Genomic DNA, 13,727 nt, shown 5'->3' on the forward strand with positions numbered 1-13,727 from the left:
ATACTGCAGAGCTCCCTGCAGAGGAAGCCTTAAGAAACACTAAATTGTTGATGCAAATTCCTGTTTTCAGGTGAGTTACATGGAGATTTACTGTGAGAGAGTCAGAGACCTGTTGAACCCGAAGAACAAAGGGAATCTGCGAGTGCGAGAACATCCTCTGCTTGGACCATATGTGGAAGATCTGTCCAAGTTAGCAGTCACGTCTTATACAGACATTGCAGACCTCATGGATGCTGGGAACAAAGCCAGGTTAGTGATGATGATGTGTTATATATTTTTATCTCTGTTGTGGGGATACATGGCAGATAGCAGCAAATTTGGAATATCTTCTGTGATGCATTGGCACTTATTAAAAAGCTCATGTCGCATGAGGATTGTTGGTGAAATATGCACTGATAAATGCCATTTAAAGGCTGAGATTGATTTGTGTGGTGAAATGGTGCTGTAAATTTCTGTTTAGATATTTAAAGCTTGTAATGGCTTGAGGTGAAGTACATAAACTATTATACTGGCATTTAGTTGTGCCTTCATTGTGTGCTATATCACTGTATTGGTGTAAATAAACATGTAAACACAGTGTCCTTTCATTCAAGTGGTCAGGACTAAAGTTGGCATTCTGGCTTTAGGTTGTGGTTATTTTCGTGTCAGCTGTAGGCTCCATTTAACAACGTGTGGGAAAGACTGACATAAATGCCGCTTGCGTTTTTGTGTGTGTTGGAGCGTGAAGTAGATTACTGAGTACACAGATTGAGCAAGCGCTGTTTAAACTGTGATTAAGATGGAAATAATTCAAGAGTGAAAAATCAAAGGGTTTCTAGTGGTATTCGGTGTGGCTTGGCCTTGGTTACAGGGCAGAATGTCAGCTGTGCAGCCTCTTGCTCTTATTCCTTTACAGCTGCATTCAGCCCTGCAGGTGGTTGTACTTGCAGCACAGAGGCTCCTGTTTTCTAAACCTGTCTGTATCTGTTCGTGTTTTAGGACTGTGGCAGCTACCAACATGAATGAAACCAGCAGCCGCTCTCATGCCGTGTTTACAATTGTCTTTACTCAGAAGAAACATGACACAGAAACTGATCTTTGCACAGAGAAGGTGTGTTACAGATGAGAAGTGGCTTTCTGACTGTTTTTTCATGAAACTTCCCTGCAGTGACTTATTCTTATCTGCAGTATGACGAGAAAATGGAGATTGTTTTTGCTAATGTTTTGTTCAAGGGTGAGCTTGCTGTGTGCCTTGACAGAGCCTTTTTATTTCTTACAGGATTTTGTTTGATTGTAATGCTAAAAACAACTGATAGGGGAATATGTGCAGGAGAACATATAGATGTGGGAAAAATACAGCCTTAAGGACTAGGTTCTATGGCGAGGGATATATGAAATGAAAGTCATTAATCATCCCCAGTCTTTTTCCCAGAACTTTCTGTGGTTTTGCTTGTCATTGCAAAATATTTGCCTCGTTAGTTCTTTTCTTTGGGTATAGGAATTGGGATGAGTGAGACTAAGGCACTTTCTGTAATTTGCATGTTAAAAGGAGGTGCACTGTTTAGCATGGAACAGTTTTCTGGCTCCTATTACTCTGAAATAGAGGCTCTGCATGCAAAAGTAGCTGAAGTACAGGTATTGGTTGTATTTCTGAACTGACTACTATGGACAGATCTGGGAAAAAATACGTATTGAGGAGGTGCTCCCCTCCCATATATATGAAACCCTTAATTAACGTGAACTGACATGTACTCTGTAGCTTCATGTAGGCCAGTGCTTTCTTGCTGGAGTCACTAGATTCAGGATGATACATTTCTCTTCCTCTGAGATTCTTGTGTTGTCTGTGGCACTAACACTTTCTTTTGACTTCTATTCTACTCTGGTCATGTGAGACCTCGTTCTCTTTTTAGGTAATTTAGAGTGTAGCGACACCTAAAACAGAGCATAATCCTGGAAACTTCTTATCCGTAAGATAACAGCATCAAGCTAATTGCTTGTGAAAACTTTGTACTTTTAAGCACACTACAGGGATTTTTTTTTTTAGACAGAGTTTTTCTCATACCATGGAATTCTTTGAAGTTTTGTTCCTACTCTAGTTCACCCAGTACTAATTCCCATGGTTATGCGCTTTCTCTTTTCAGGTCAGCAAGATTAGCCTTGTGGATCTAGCGGGGAGTGAGCGGGCTGATTCAACTGGTGCCAAAGGAACCCGATTAAAGGTATTGAGCCATTGATCTATGGGGAAAGAAAGGAAAGGGGTGTACAAGCATCATGTGGAGTCTTTGCTTGACAAACAATAAGGAAAAGAAAGGATTGTTATTATAATTATGGAAAAAAATAGTTGCAAAACTGAAGACTTTTTTCTTTTTTTCCCCCTCTCTGATTGTGCATGTGACATTTTGCTTGTTTAGCCTACAGAGGTTCGTGGTTGAACAATTTCATTTACTATATAATGCTGGATTCTGTTTTCTCAGGAAGGAGCAAATATAAACAAGTCTCTCACAACTCTGGGCAAAGTTATTTCAGCGTTGGCTGAAGTGGTAAGTACAGCCATTTACTTACCTGCAACACCCTTTTTGTAGCTAGTAAGACTGAGACAGTAAAAACCATGGAGTGCAGCAGAACCATTCACTGTTCTTGGCCCAGCATTCTCAGCCAGATTAGCTCTGTGTATTTTGATAGGTAACATGGAAATTTATCTATAAAACTCTGTTAAGAAGCTCATCTTGTATCTTCTTCCTCTTTCTTTAATGCTTTCGACTTAGGATAACTGCACCAACAAGGTATGATGCTCTGAGTAGTACTGGCTGTTGTCTTTTTTTGCGGACTGTAAGATATTATTCTTTTCACCTTGGAATCCAAGAGCAAGGATCTTTTCTGTCAGGTCTTTGAGAAGTTCCTGTGACTATAAATTATAGTCATTAAGCCTGAGAATTACCAGTACTAGAATCTAAAAATGTTTTAAGGTTGAGGATAAATTAATGAAAGTAGACAGATTGCAGGTTTAGTGCTTAAATTCTCTTGGAATTTAAGTGTCAGGAAGATATTCTTCGTACACTGAAAAACCTTTCTGAGTGTAGCCTGTCAAGGCAATTTTCTGGACTGCTTATTACAGTTTGTTTAGATGTCTGAATATGTTGCAAGTGATCCAATATCAAACTCAGTAATCGCTTGTATGACTGAGGATTGGCCACCCTACTGTTTAGATAGCGTGTGTATATACTGTCATCGTTCTTTTAATACCTGTGTTCTGATTTTATTGTCTTAAATGTTAATTTTCCATCCAGTGTCTGGTTTTCAGTAGCATGTTCTTTCTTTGTAGAGCAAAAAGAAGAAGAAGACGGACTTTATACCATACCGGGATTCTGTGCTAACATGGCTTCTTCGAGAAAATCTAGGTATGGCTGATGGGCCTGTGCCAACATGGAAAGAAATTCTCACTACATTTTCTAACTGCTTTTAACTCAACTTGAATTTTTACCAAGTATGACGTTAAATATTTTCAGTAGTCAAATTAGAGTCATATAGTTCCACCTTTTGTTTAAGGTACAACTCTTCCCTATGATTTTTTTATGTTCCTTAGTAATGTAGAATATAGTTGAATTGTATAATTAATTGCAAATACTGATATTTAGTAGGTATTAGTGCCTAGATTGTGGACTGTAGTTTCATTTAAAATCTTGCCTGTTCATTGTAGGTGGTAACTCCAGAACTGCGATGGTTGCTGCTTTGAGTCCGGCAGACATTAACTACGATGAAACTTTGAGCACTTTAAGGTACTTTCTTTTCATCTGAGATGCACATGGGTAGCTGTTAGTTCTAATGGCCACGTGCTATCCCTCAGACCTTTGGGTTATTATAATTGGAGAAAATCTGTGGGGAAGAAGACTTAATACTGGCAAGAACTGAATTACCCTGAAAAAGGAAAACCAGTGTATTGTGTGTGAATAGGGAGCTAGGGATTTATTGACTACTCTTAACTCGAAAAATCAAACTCATCTTCTTGTGTTCATATGGTCTTTCCCTAAAATTGAGCATAGTAGTCAAGCTGAGGCTTCAAAGTACTGAATAAAGTGTGACATTTGGCTTGTTTAGCCTGCAGACTTCATGGGTGAAAAAGAAATAAGTAAAAAAAACTTGCCTGCTGCACATACTGTTAACCGGACTGCAGACTGGCTGAAGGGAAGAAGCCAGAGAGTCGTGGTCAATGGGGCAGAGTCCAGTTGAGGCCTGGATCTAGTGCAGTGCCTCAGGGGGCAGTACTGGGGCCTGCATTATTCAATATATTCATCAACGATTTGGACGAGGGAATAGAGTGACTGTCAGCAAGTTTGCTGATGACACCAAGCTGGGAGGAGTGGTGACACTGGAAGCTGTGCTGCCATCAGAGACCTGGACAGGGAGGTTGTGGAGTCTCCTTCTGTGCAGACATTCCAACCCGCCTGGACACCTTCCTGTGTAACCTCATCTGGGTGTTCCTGCTCCATGGGGGGATTGCACTGGATGAGCTTTCCAGGGCCCTTCAACCCCTGACATTCTGGGATACTGTGAATTCATCTTGAATACGACGTGTCTTTTTTTCAGCAATACCCTGTATTAAATATACATTCAAATACTTGCCTGAATTTAATCCAGGGTTCTCTTCTGACTTACAGCTGCAAGCTAAATGTCTCCTATATTACTGCATTCCTGTGTTGCAGACGAGCACTCACATATTTGTTGGTTTGGTCTGGTTTCAGATATGCTGATCGTGCAAAACAGATTAAATGCAATGCTGTTATCAATGAAGATCCCAATGCCAAGCTGGTGCGTGAGCTGAAGGAGGAGGTGACGAGGCTTAAGGATCTCCTGCGTGCCCAAGGGCTGGGAGATATTATTGACAGTAAGTGGATGGCACAGACCTTACCAGCCTCAGGTTGGCCTCTCTTATGCAGGAGGCAGAGCTGGGCATGCGAGAGGAAGGGTTTAAAACGTGGGAGTTCAGTGTGGGTCCTGATATTAAACTTAAAAAATGGTTTTAGAAGTGGCAACCTCTTCTGTCTTTAAACAACCCACCCTAGGATTGTCTGTAGCATTGAGAGGCTACCTTCAAACTCTCAAGGAAAAACATGGAAATTGAGTTTCCTGTTACTGTAGAAATGATTTTGTGTAATAGAACTTAACACATTGAGGAGTTGCCCTGGTGAGTTATGGAGGGCTTTGTGTCTGGCTGCCAATAAAAGGAGGATAGCTGAGATAGAGAAACTTAATTGGTACTAGGAAAACAAGCATCTTCCTTTTTAGAGGGTTAAGGTTATTAGTTGATACCTGGCTTCAGTGCCATCCCTGCTCAGAAAAGAAAACAATGGCTAATTCCTGTTAAATAGTGTCCTGAGTGACAAACCATTTGTCATCTCAAAATAACCAGCTATGAAACAGCTGATTGTGAATAAGTAATGAATTATTCGGGGGCGAGATTTTGAGTAAGGTTGGCAGAGCAGTAATTGTACGGGTTTGCTTTGCCAGCAGCCTCTTAAAGCACCAGAACACACTTGTGCCTCGATTATTTCCTTGTCCTCATTCCAAACAAGGCAAATAAACAAAAATTATAGCTGCTGCATTCTTGTGTAATACGAACAATGATTTAATTCCTGGTGGAGATGCTCATAAAAACACAGAATGTATTCCAGTGGATTAAAAGATTCTTTGACTTAAAAACAAAAAAGTGAATGTTGCACCAGTTTCTGATTTGTCAGAGCTTATTCACCTGTGAAGCACAAGTCCTGACTTAGTCACGGACTGCTTAAAGATGTGTAACATGTATTTACCTCTTCATTTGTTTGTTTTCAAGAGCATGGGGCCAGAAGACAATGAAATGCGGGTGTTTTCATGCTTGGCACAGTCTGTGTTTTCTGGTTCTAAATCAAAACTGAAAAAAATAACGTTACTGAGAATTGTGTTTTGTTTCTTTAAACATAAAGTAGTATTCTCTTCCCTTCCTATGTCACTGGTGAACCTTCAATTTTGATCCTTCTTGTATTTTCCCTCCTGCTTTTCCCTTTTCAGTTGATCCAATGGGAGATGAATACTCTGGAAGTGGAGGCAAATGTGTGTATTGTGTGGTTCTCTTTTTAACCTGCTTTCTCTGGGTCAGCTTTGAACTGAGCTTTGCATGCCAGCATTTCTCACAGGGAAATCCCAGACAGAACGCTCGCTGTGGAATGCAAGGCGCTTTCAGGGAAAGCAGCTTAACCAGCGTTTCTTAGATTGAGTCGACTGTCCAAAACATAAAAGTGCAGAGTTTAAAGTGCAACACTTTCATTGCTTCCTTTCTGCCAGCATATAGAAGGGAAAGTGGTAATTCTTTAGTCAGTTTTCATGACCGCCAACAGTTTAGATTTGAACTAGAAAATCTTTTTCTCAAATCCTCCTTAAGTTCCTCAGTTGAAACAGTTTGTGCTCACCTAGCTTCCTGGTCTTTTAGTTTCTCTTTTCCACCTAGCAATATTTGGGTTAGGTGTGTCAATTGATTAACTCAGGATGAAATGTTATCAGTCCCTCCTGGAGGCAGAGATTTATTTTCTATAGTCTCTTTAAAAGAAAGAAAAAAAAAAGTTGGAATAATAAAGGTCTCTTATTTGAGCTCAAATACTTGGTTGCAAATGATTAACTTAATAGGGTTAAAAGAGTCAGCAAATAGTGTTTTATTTCTGTTCTAGTGTTTGCTTCTATGAAAGGGAAATAAATGTAGTCCACTGCAAGAGAAACCCATTCCCTGTAAATTTTGGGTTGGTAGACTTTTTAAACCCTTTCAGTCAGTCTTCTTCACTCTCCCTCAAACACTATAAACTGGAAGAGATCTGTCTGAAATTTCCTACAACTAAAGCTACTGGTGGTGTAAAGACTCATCCTGGCCTTGTCTCACATTCCGATGCTGCTTCCAGCGTGTGCGTATGTCGGCGCGTGAAAGCTGCAGCCTCCAGGAGCAGCGTGCATGATGTCCAGGGTTTGGTTCTCTGTGGTCACAGCAGCCGCGAAAACTAATTGCAAGTGCCACTTCCTTTATCTCCAGGGGTGCATGTGTCTATGGGCCTTTGAGGCTTCATCCTCCCTGCTCTGCCATGCCTGCTTCCTTTGTCCCCACGGCGTTCCCTTCCCTTAACCTGCTTTTCTTCTGGCAAACTCCCACCCCTGCTTCCTGGATTTGCAGATGGTGGTTTTCAAACTGACTCGATGCAATCAGCAGTGTCATGAGGCTGAAACAGCAGGTTGAATGTGGAGTGAACTAGGGCATGAGGCTGACAATAGCAGAATTGTTCAGGATAAGAGTAGAGGAGATGGAGGAGGACATGGAAATTTATGCAATGTCTGGGCGAGCATCCATTTTTGGAAGTGCGAAGCCCTTGTTTATAACTTGCAAGGTCTGACTTGATCTGTTTCTTTCCAAAAGATGCTTATTTTAAAGGATTTGTTTTTGAAATAGAATACAAACACTCAAAACTATTAAAACTGAGCTATTTCTTAGCCTGCTATTTCCATGTCAGTTTTTTTTTGACGTGTGATTATTCTGAGAATATGGTTTATAGACATATCCGAGAAGCTAAGTAAGATTAAAATAAATTGCCTTTTGATACTCATTCTGAAATCATTCATGCACCTTTTCCTTGCTTTCTGTTTTTTAAGGAGGCATCTTTCAGGCCTTTGTGGGGGTTTTAAGGCCTTCTTCATCTAAACTAAGACCAAAATGCTTTAAAGGAGCCTCTGTAATGTGAGAGCCTTATCAGATAGTTCACTGGTCAGCTATCTTAGATACCCCCTTTTTTAGGTGAGGAGGGTCAAGAAGTAACCTAATTACATTCTTGTGAATTCGTGTTGTCCCTGCCATGGACTGACAGGTGATATGCGTATCTCCCGTGAGAATTTAAGGAGAGTTCTTTGTCCTTGTGGTCTGGGTGGTTTGGCAGCAGAGCCACTGCTGCGATAAAGATGTACCTAACCGTCCTTTTAATTAAAGGAGTCTGGAAGAGGATGTTTTGCTGAGTTTAAGGGGTTGGTGTCTGCTCAGAGTTCAGCCCAAAATGTCAATAATCCCATGAGGAGCTGAATCTGCTCCTGGCCTGAGCTCCATGGTGCTCAGTTTAGTGTTCAGTTAGGAATCGGATGGTTTATTTTTTAGCACATGTGTAATTTATTGTTTTCAAGCTTTTTTGATCAGAAAAGTTTATGATGCAGTCCTTACTAGTAATCCTCAGGGTCTGAATTGAATTATTGTTTTGGATATTAATATTAAAAGACTGAACAGAACTGCCATCTAAAAATTACAAAACTTGTCTTGTTGCTGCTTAAATGCTTTCCTCTTACACTGGTATTTCCTTCCTTTCCCTTTCCTTCTTCCTTCCCTCTTCCTATTTTCCTTGTTCCCACCTTTCTGCCTTCCCTCTGTCTGTGTGTGTCTCTCTCCCAGATTTGAAAGATTTTCAGAACAATAAACATAGATACTTGCTAGCCTCCGAGAATCAACGTCCTGGCAATTTTTCCACAGCCTCCATGGGGTCCCTCACTGCATCTCCATCCTCCTGCTCTCTCAGTAGTCAGGTGGGCTTAACATCTGTGTCCAGTATACAGGAAAGAATCATGTCCACACCTGGAGGAGAAGAGGCGATTGAACGTTTGAAGGTAGGTATCGCTCTAGGTTAAGGAGGCTGTTATTTTGGTCTTTTCCGAGGCTAAATAGGAGTGAACCTGGGAGAATTTTTCTTCACAAATATATCCAGTATGCTGCTGTTTCTGTAGGAAGTTGTCTAAAACCCACTTGCACCTTCAAAAGGGCACTTAACTGCAGTGGGCCAGAAGCTGGGTTCATGGACCACCTTCCCTGTTAGGATTATTTAGGTTTAATTGTAGCCCGGAGCTACAGCGAAATTATAAATGAAAATCTTGATTCATGTTTACAGGTCCTCTAGTGCAGTGGTAATTACGGAAAATTTGATCCTAAGTGTAGACTTCAGGAGGCCTGGTCAGCACTAGTGTGGACAAAGTCTGGCTAGGAAATGCACTCAGCTTCAGAAAACCAAATTACTCCCAAGTTGAAAAAAGGAGGAAGAATAATCCTGCCACTGTTGTATTCGCCCAGCCCCCACAGATTAAAATGTGAAGCACACAGAATAGCATGCTTCATCCAGACAATAGCGGCCTTGTCCCAATTCTGCATAGAATTGAACCGCATCAAAAGTGCAGTACAGTGAAGTATTTCTTAATTTTTATGAAAGCCCCCCCAGTCTCCACGGGTGGATGAGTGGGGAGAGCTGGCTGTGCTGGATCTGGGCTTCGTTCTCATGTCTTGTCCATGAGACACTGCCACGGGGATCGGAATGGGCTGGAACACACACTGCAGATCCCTTTCCTATTAGGAACCCGCTGTTGCCATGGAAATAACAGTGTGGTCTCTGCAGTTTCTTGGCATCCAGTTACTGAATGATGTCTGTAAATCAGATCTAAAGAAAAAAGGCAAAATAGTGGAGGTGGTTCAGACTAGTCTGATTGTGGTTAAATATGAACTTTTCTTCTCAGCTTGCCTTCAATGCTGTTTACACTTTTAAAAATTAAGAAAGACAACTTAGTTTTGAAGTGCTGAGACTACTTTTTATAACCAAAATTAGAGGTCTAGAACTGAGCACAAACTTTAATCGCTCTGTGTATTATATAAAGAACTTTGAGAATAATTGTCTAATAGCTTCTGGGATTTTCACACAGGAATCTGAGAAGATCATTGCAGAGCTGAACGAAACGTGGGAAGAGAAGCTGAGGAAAACAGAAGCCATTAGGATGGAAAGGTCAGGAATCAGAAATGTTGTAGATGGTCTGTAGAAAATGGACAAGTGTGGAAAATGGAGAATGTTACTCTGTTCAAAAGCAGTGGAAGAGCAGAATATTGGGTCTTGATAGCTCTGCTCACCCTTGTGTGTTATATCTAACAGCAGGGGCAGTGTTGAGGGAAAGCTGTATTCCTTCCTCCATCTCCTACAGTTAAAGTGTTTACTGTTGTAATTCAGCTAATATCCTGAGCTGCTACATTGACTTCTGCTGTGAAACAAGATAGAATCCTTGTGTCCTTCTTCCTTTCCACCATTCTTTTACATTTCAAAAATTCTGGCCCTGAAGTTAAGGAGAAAAGTTTGGGTTTAGTACCAGAGCATCTGAAATTACCAAACAGCTCCAGCTTTCCAGCTGTGGTTTGAATGTGTCTTAGAGCAACAAGACAGATGCTTAATAATTGTCCGAAAGTGGGTGCTGTTCTGCTGGCCTGTAACTTCTGGGAATAGGTTTAGAAACTTGCCCTATTGTGTTATGAGGTAGTGACAGTCCTGGCTGTACCATCAGTGGATCAGGTTTAAAGTCTAGTGTATTTCATTACATGGCTTTCATTAGACTTTATTTTGTTTAAGAAGTCTAAATATGGTCAATATTTTGCTTTTCTCTCTCAGGGAGGCGTTGTTAGCAGAAATGGGAGTTGCCATTCGTGAAGATGGAGGAACACTGGGAGTCTTCTCACCTAAAAAGGTAGAGAAAATTTGTAACTATCACATCGTGTCTCCAAAAGCCGGATCAACGTGGGAGGAGAGGGTGGTGAGGGAGCTACCATGGACACGAGGGCTTGTATTCGTGTGGGCACAGAAGAGCATAAGTGAGGTTTGAACTCTGAGTAGTAACTTCCTTTTAAAATATGTTTTTGGAAATAGCTTTAGTGTTAGAATCCCTCAAAACACTCTACATCTAAGGATTATTTTGCCCATAATAATGAATTTGGACGCTGTTCCTCATACAAGTGATGTAGCACAGTACTTAATGCTTTTAGGGAGCTGTGGAAATGCCTCCGGTTTGTAAAGACACTAATTTTGTTGAGTGTTCTTTACATTTCTTTCTCTTATGTTACGGAACCTCATCTCCTCTTAGATTTTCCCTCAGAGGCCCTCATCTCTTTTTGATGACTCTTTTGGTGCATTTTCAGCTGATCAGGTTTGTGTATAAATGCCACCTGGATTAAGTAGTTGCTTTGGTAATAGATAGTATTTATGTTTACCCATATAGGATTTATTAGGAGAAGTAAAACTCCTTTACCTAGTCCTGTTGCTTCTGTTCCTTGCTATCCTTGCACTCTGATTTCATTAGTTCTCCTTCTAGTAACTGTAGCTGTTCTTGTGAAAGTTTAAAGATGTAGATGGCAAAATTGAAGGGGTTTTTTATAAAGATTTTAAACGTCTGAGGTACCAGTATAGACCTGATCATATGCTGCTGGGGCAGCCCTGTGTTTTTACCAGCTGAGCTGTAAATTGAACTTTCCTAGGTGAATTTTGTCCACTAATTAAAAGGTCTCACGTTGTGCAATCATTGCTCTATCTACCAGTTTTGCCTTTGATGGCAGGAAACTTCTTGAAATGGATTGTGGAAATTCAATTGCTTGTGCTCTTGTCAGAGGTGGGAGGAGGGAAAGTCCTTCAACTCCTGCCTGAGTGGTGCTGTACTGGAGAGTGTTGAAGGCATAACTGGCTGGATGAATAACAGATCTCAGAATGACTGAACAGTCAGTTTTGCTAGCATCATATTTCACATTGTTGAGCTTTATTTCTTACAAAGCTCTCTGCCTGTGAAAGGCCCCTGCAGACTTTGAGTGTAGTAAACGAACGCAGATGCTAAAACATGCATTATTTTCCAAGTGTCCAAGTGGTACAAGCTGTAGCGGTGATGCAGCAGTTGAGATTTGGTGTCTGTCCAGTTTTCTCTTGACTTACAACCTTTTATACAGCTTCACATGTTGATGTGAATGCAATGAGCAGCAGTGATGGCATGAGATATCTTTACCTGCAGTTTTAGGTGGCCTCGTTATTTTTAGGGATGAAAAGGTTGCCTTGTTTTTTCTCCCTTTATAGTTAAGTCTTCTATTGGGCAATTGACTGTCAGACTTCTTAATTCGAACACCAGTTTCGTTGTGAACATCCAGTAATTTCTGAGCTTCTGAATGCTGTCAATATCTCTGTTAAGTAAACTTTTTGCAGCTTGAATAAGTTGATGGAAGCAAAGTTCTCAAGGAATCTGAGCCAAATTAATTTCCTTTGCTAAATTTATTTTGAGGGTAACAAAGGGACAAGTAGCTTATTAACAGTTTTATTTCTCTTTTTATCATCTTTAATTCTGTTTAACCATTTTTGCCTTTTCTTTTATGCTTGTGCTTACTGCTATCTCACGGGCCAGATTTTCACACCAAAGCCTTGTGACTTGTTTGCTGATTCCAATGGGGTTTTTTCACCAAAGAAGGTTGGTTTAGTAACTGTAGTGGATTTAAATTTAGAAGAGCTTTAGATGAAGAGCTTTTTAGTTGTTTGTATCAGAGACTGTTGGTAGTTTTAGATTTTCTTTGCCAAGCGAGCACCTGACCTGAACTGCCCAAGAAAAGCCAAAGGTGATTCAGTTTCAAGATTTTACTGAAGAAACCTCTCCTGCTGTTGGACTTCCCTTATCAAAGTTTACAGAGACTTTACAAGGAATCTTTTTTTTCCAGCAGAAGCCTTTACTTCTTCCATTGATATTTCAGATTAATACACAATCTGAGCTGTATTTCTGCTGTTACTTTGTGATGCTCTTCGGTACTGCAAGAGACTATGTTTGGGAAAAAATGCATTATGGAGTAACCTCAATACACAAAGCAAAACTGCTGGATTAATGTACATCCTACACAGCCACGGGAAGAAACCTGAAAGTAGCTCCTCAGTTCTTAATTAACTTTTCTTTTTGTTCTTTCAGACTCCTCATCTTGTAAACCTTAATGAGGATCCACTCATGTCTGAATGTCTGCTTTACTACATCAAAGATGGTATTACTAGGTGAGGATTGGTGCTAATATGCTCTGAAGTCTGTTGCTTTGCTTGTTTAAATCCCTGTGCTGGAGACACCGTGGGTTTAAATAATAATTGTGCCTTGAGCTATTCAACTTGCAGGTACAAATGAAGCCAGAGATTGCTATAGGTGGAAAAAAGTACAGAAATGCACTTCCCTTTAAGTTGATTTTGTGCTTTAAAAGTAATATGTGCAGGCAGTCAGCTGTGTAAGAAGTTTTTTACAGCACCTGGGCAGTAAAAGAAAGCATGATATGCCTTGGAAGATACATGAAAACAAAAGTTATAAAACTTACTGAAATTGTCTTGGAAATTTTGATAGGTGGAGGATTGAAAAGTGTAGTAATTGATAAAAGCAACTGGAGTATGGATATGCTCACTTTATTATTTAAAGAAACTGTTATCTCCGTGCTTCTGCACAATTAATGTGTTCTGCATTCACATATATGAGATTCAATTTAATTGCTAGATTTGGAATTTAAACCAGATTTTATCCCCAAACAAGTAGAGTATTGTCCTACGCAGGGTTGTAGGAAGTGTCTGATTTGTTCCTGAAATATCTTCTGTTGGACCCAGGGTTGGCCAAGCTGATGCTGAGCGAAGGCAAGACATTGTACTGAGCGGGGCTCATATCAAAGAAGAACACTGTATCTTCCGAAGTGAGAGGAACAACAATGGTGAAGGTAAAAAACCCCTACTTCTCCTACCAAAGTATTGCTGAATCTTTCACTCCTCACTTGATAGTTGGCCAGGAAATACTGGTATGTGAAAACTTCTTTTACTTTGAGAAAATCATCAAGTTACACTGGCCGTTTTCTGGAGTCCTAGAGGAAGAAAATAACATTGAAGTGATAATAGCTTCACATTGCAGGCTGCAGT

At 40.4% G+C, this 13,727-nt stretch overlaps 1 protein-coding gene across 14 annotated transcripts in view; it reads left to right on the plus strand.

The window, feature by feature from the left end:
* The window catches only part of KIF1B (kinesin family member 1B), a 74,857-nt gene that overhangs the window by 15,373 nt on the left and 45,757 nt on the right, over positions 1–13,727 (plus strand). For 3 of the 14 annotated variants that reach the window (XM_065037518.1, XM_065037528.1, XM_065037519.1), the window contains exons 6-19: positions 71–249; positions 979–1,090; positions 2,121–2,198; positions 2,454–2,519; positions 2,745–2,762; positions 3,302–3,377; positions 3,677–3,755; positions 4,719–4,861; positions 6,025–6,066; positions 8,423–8,634; positions 9,712–9,791; positions 10,443–10,518; positions 12,757–12,836; positions 13,425–13,531. In XM_065037518.1, the coding sequence (XP_064893590.1) occupies positions 71–249; positions 979–1,090; positions 2,121–2,198; positions 2,454–2,519; positions 2,745–2,762; positions 3,302–3,377; positions 3,677–3,755; positions 4,719–4,861; positions 6,025–6,066; positions 8,423–8,634; positions 9,712–9,791; positions 10,443–10,518; positions 12,757–12,836; positions 13,425–13,531 (1,348 nt within the window). The remainder of the gene's footprint in view (positions 1–70; positions 250–978; positions 1,091–2,120; positions 2,199–2,453; positions 2,520–2,744; positions 2,763–3,301; positions 3,378–3,676; positions 3,756–4,718; positions 4,862–6,024; positions 6,067–8,422; positions 8,635–9,711; positions 9,792–10,442; positions 10,519–12,756; positions 12,837–13,424; positions 13,532–13,727) is intronic. The other 11 variants (XM_065037527.1, XM_065037531.1, XM_065037532.1 and 8 more) reach the window with 7 other exon arrangements.

The sequence above is a fragment of the Columba livia genome, chromosome 21, assembly GCF_036013475.1.
Source record: "Columba livia isolate bColLiv1 breed racing homer chromosome 21, bColLiv1.pat.W.v2, whole genome shotgun sequence".
In the NCBI taxonomy this organism is placed as follows: domain Eukaryota; kingdom Metazoa; phylum Chordata; class Aves; order Columbiformes; family Columbidae; genus Columba; species Columba livia.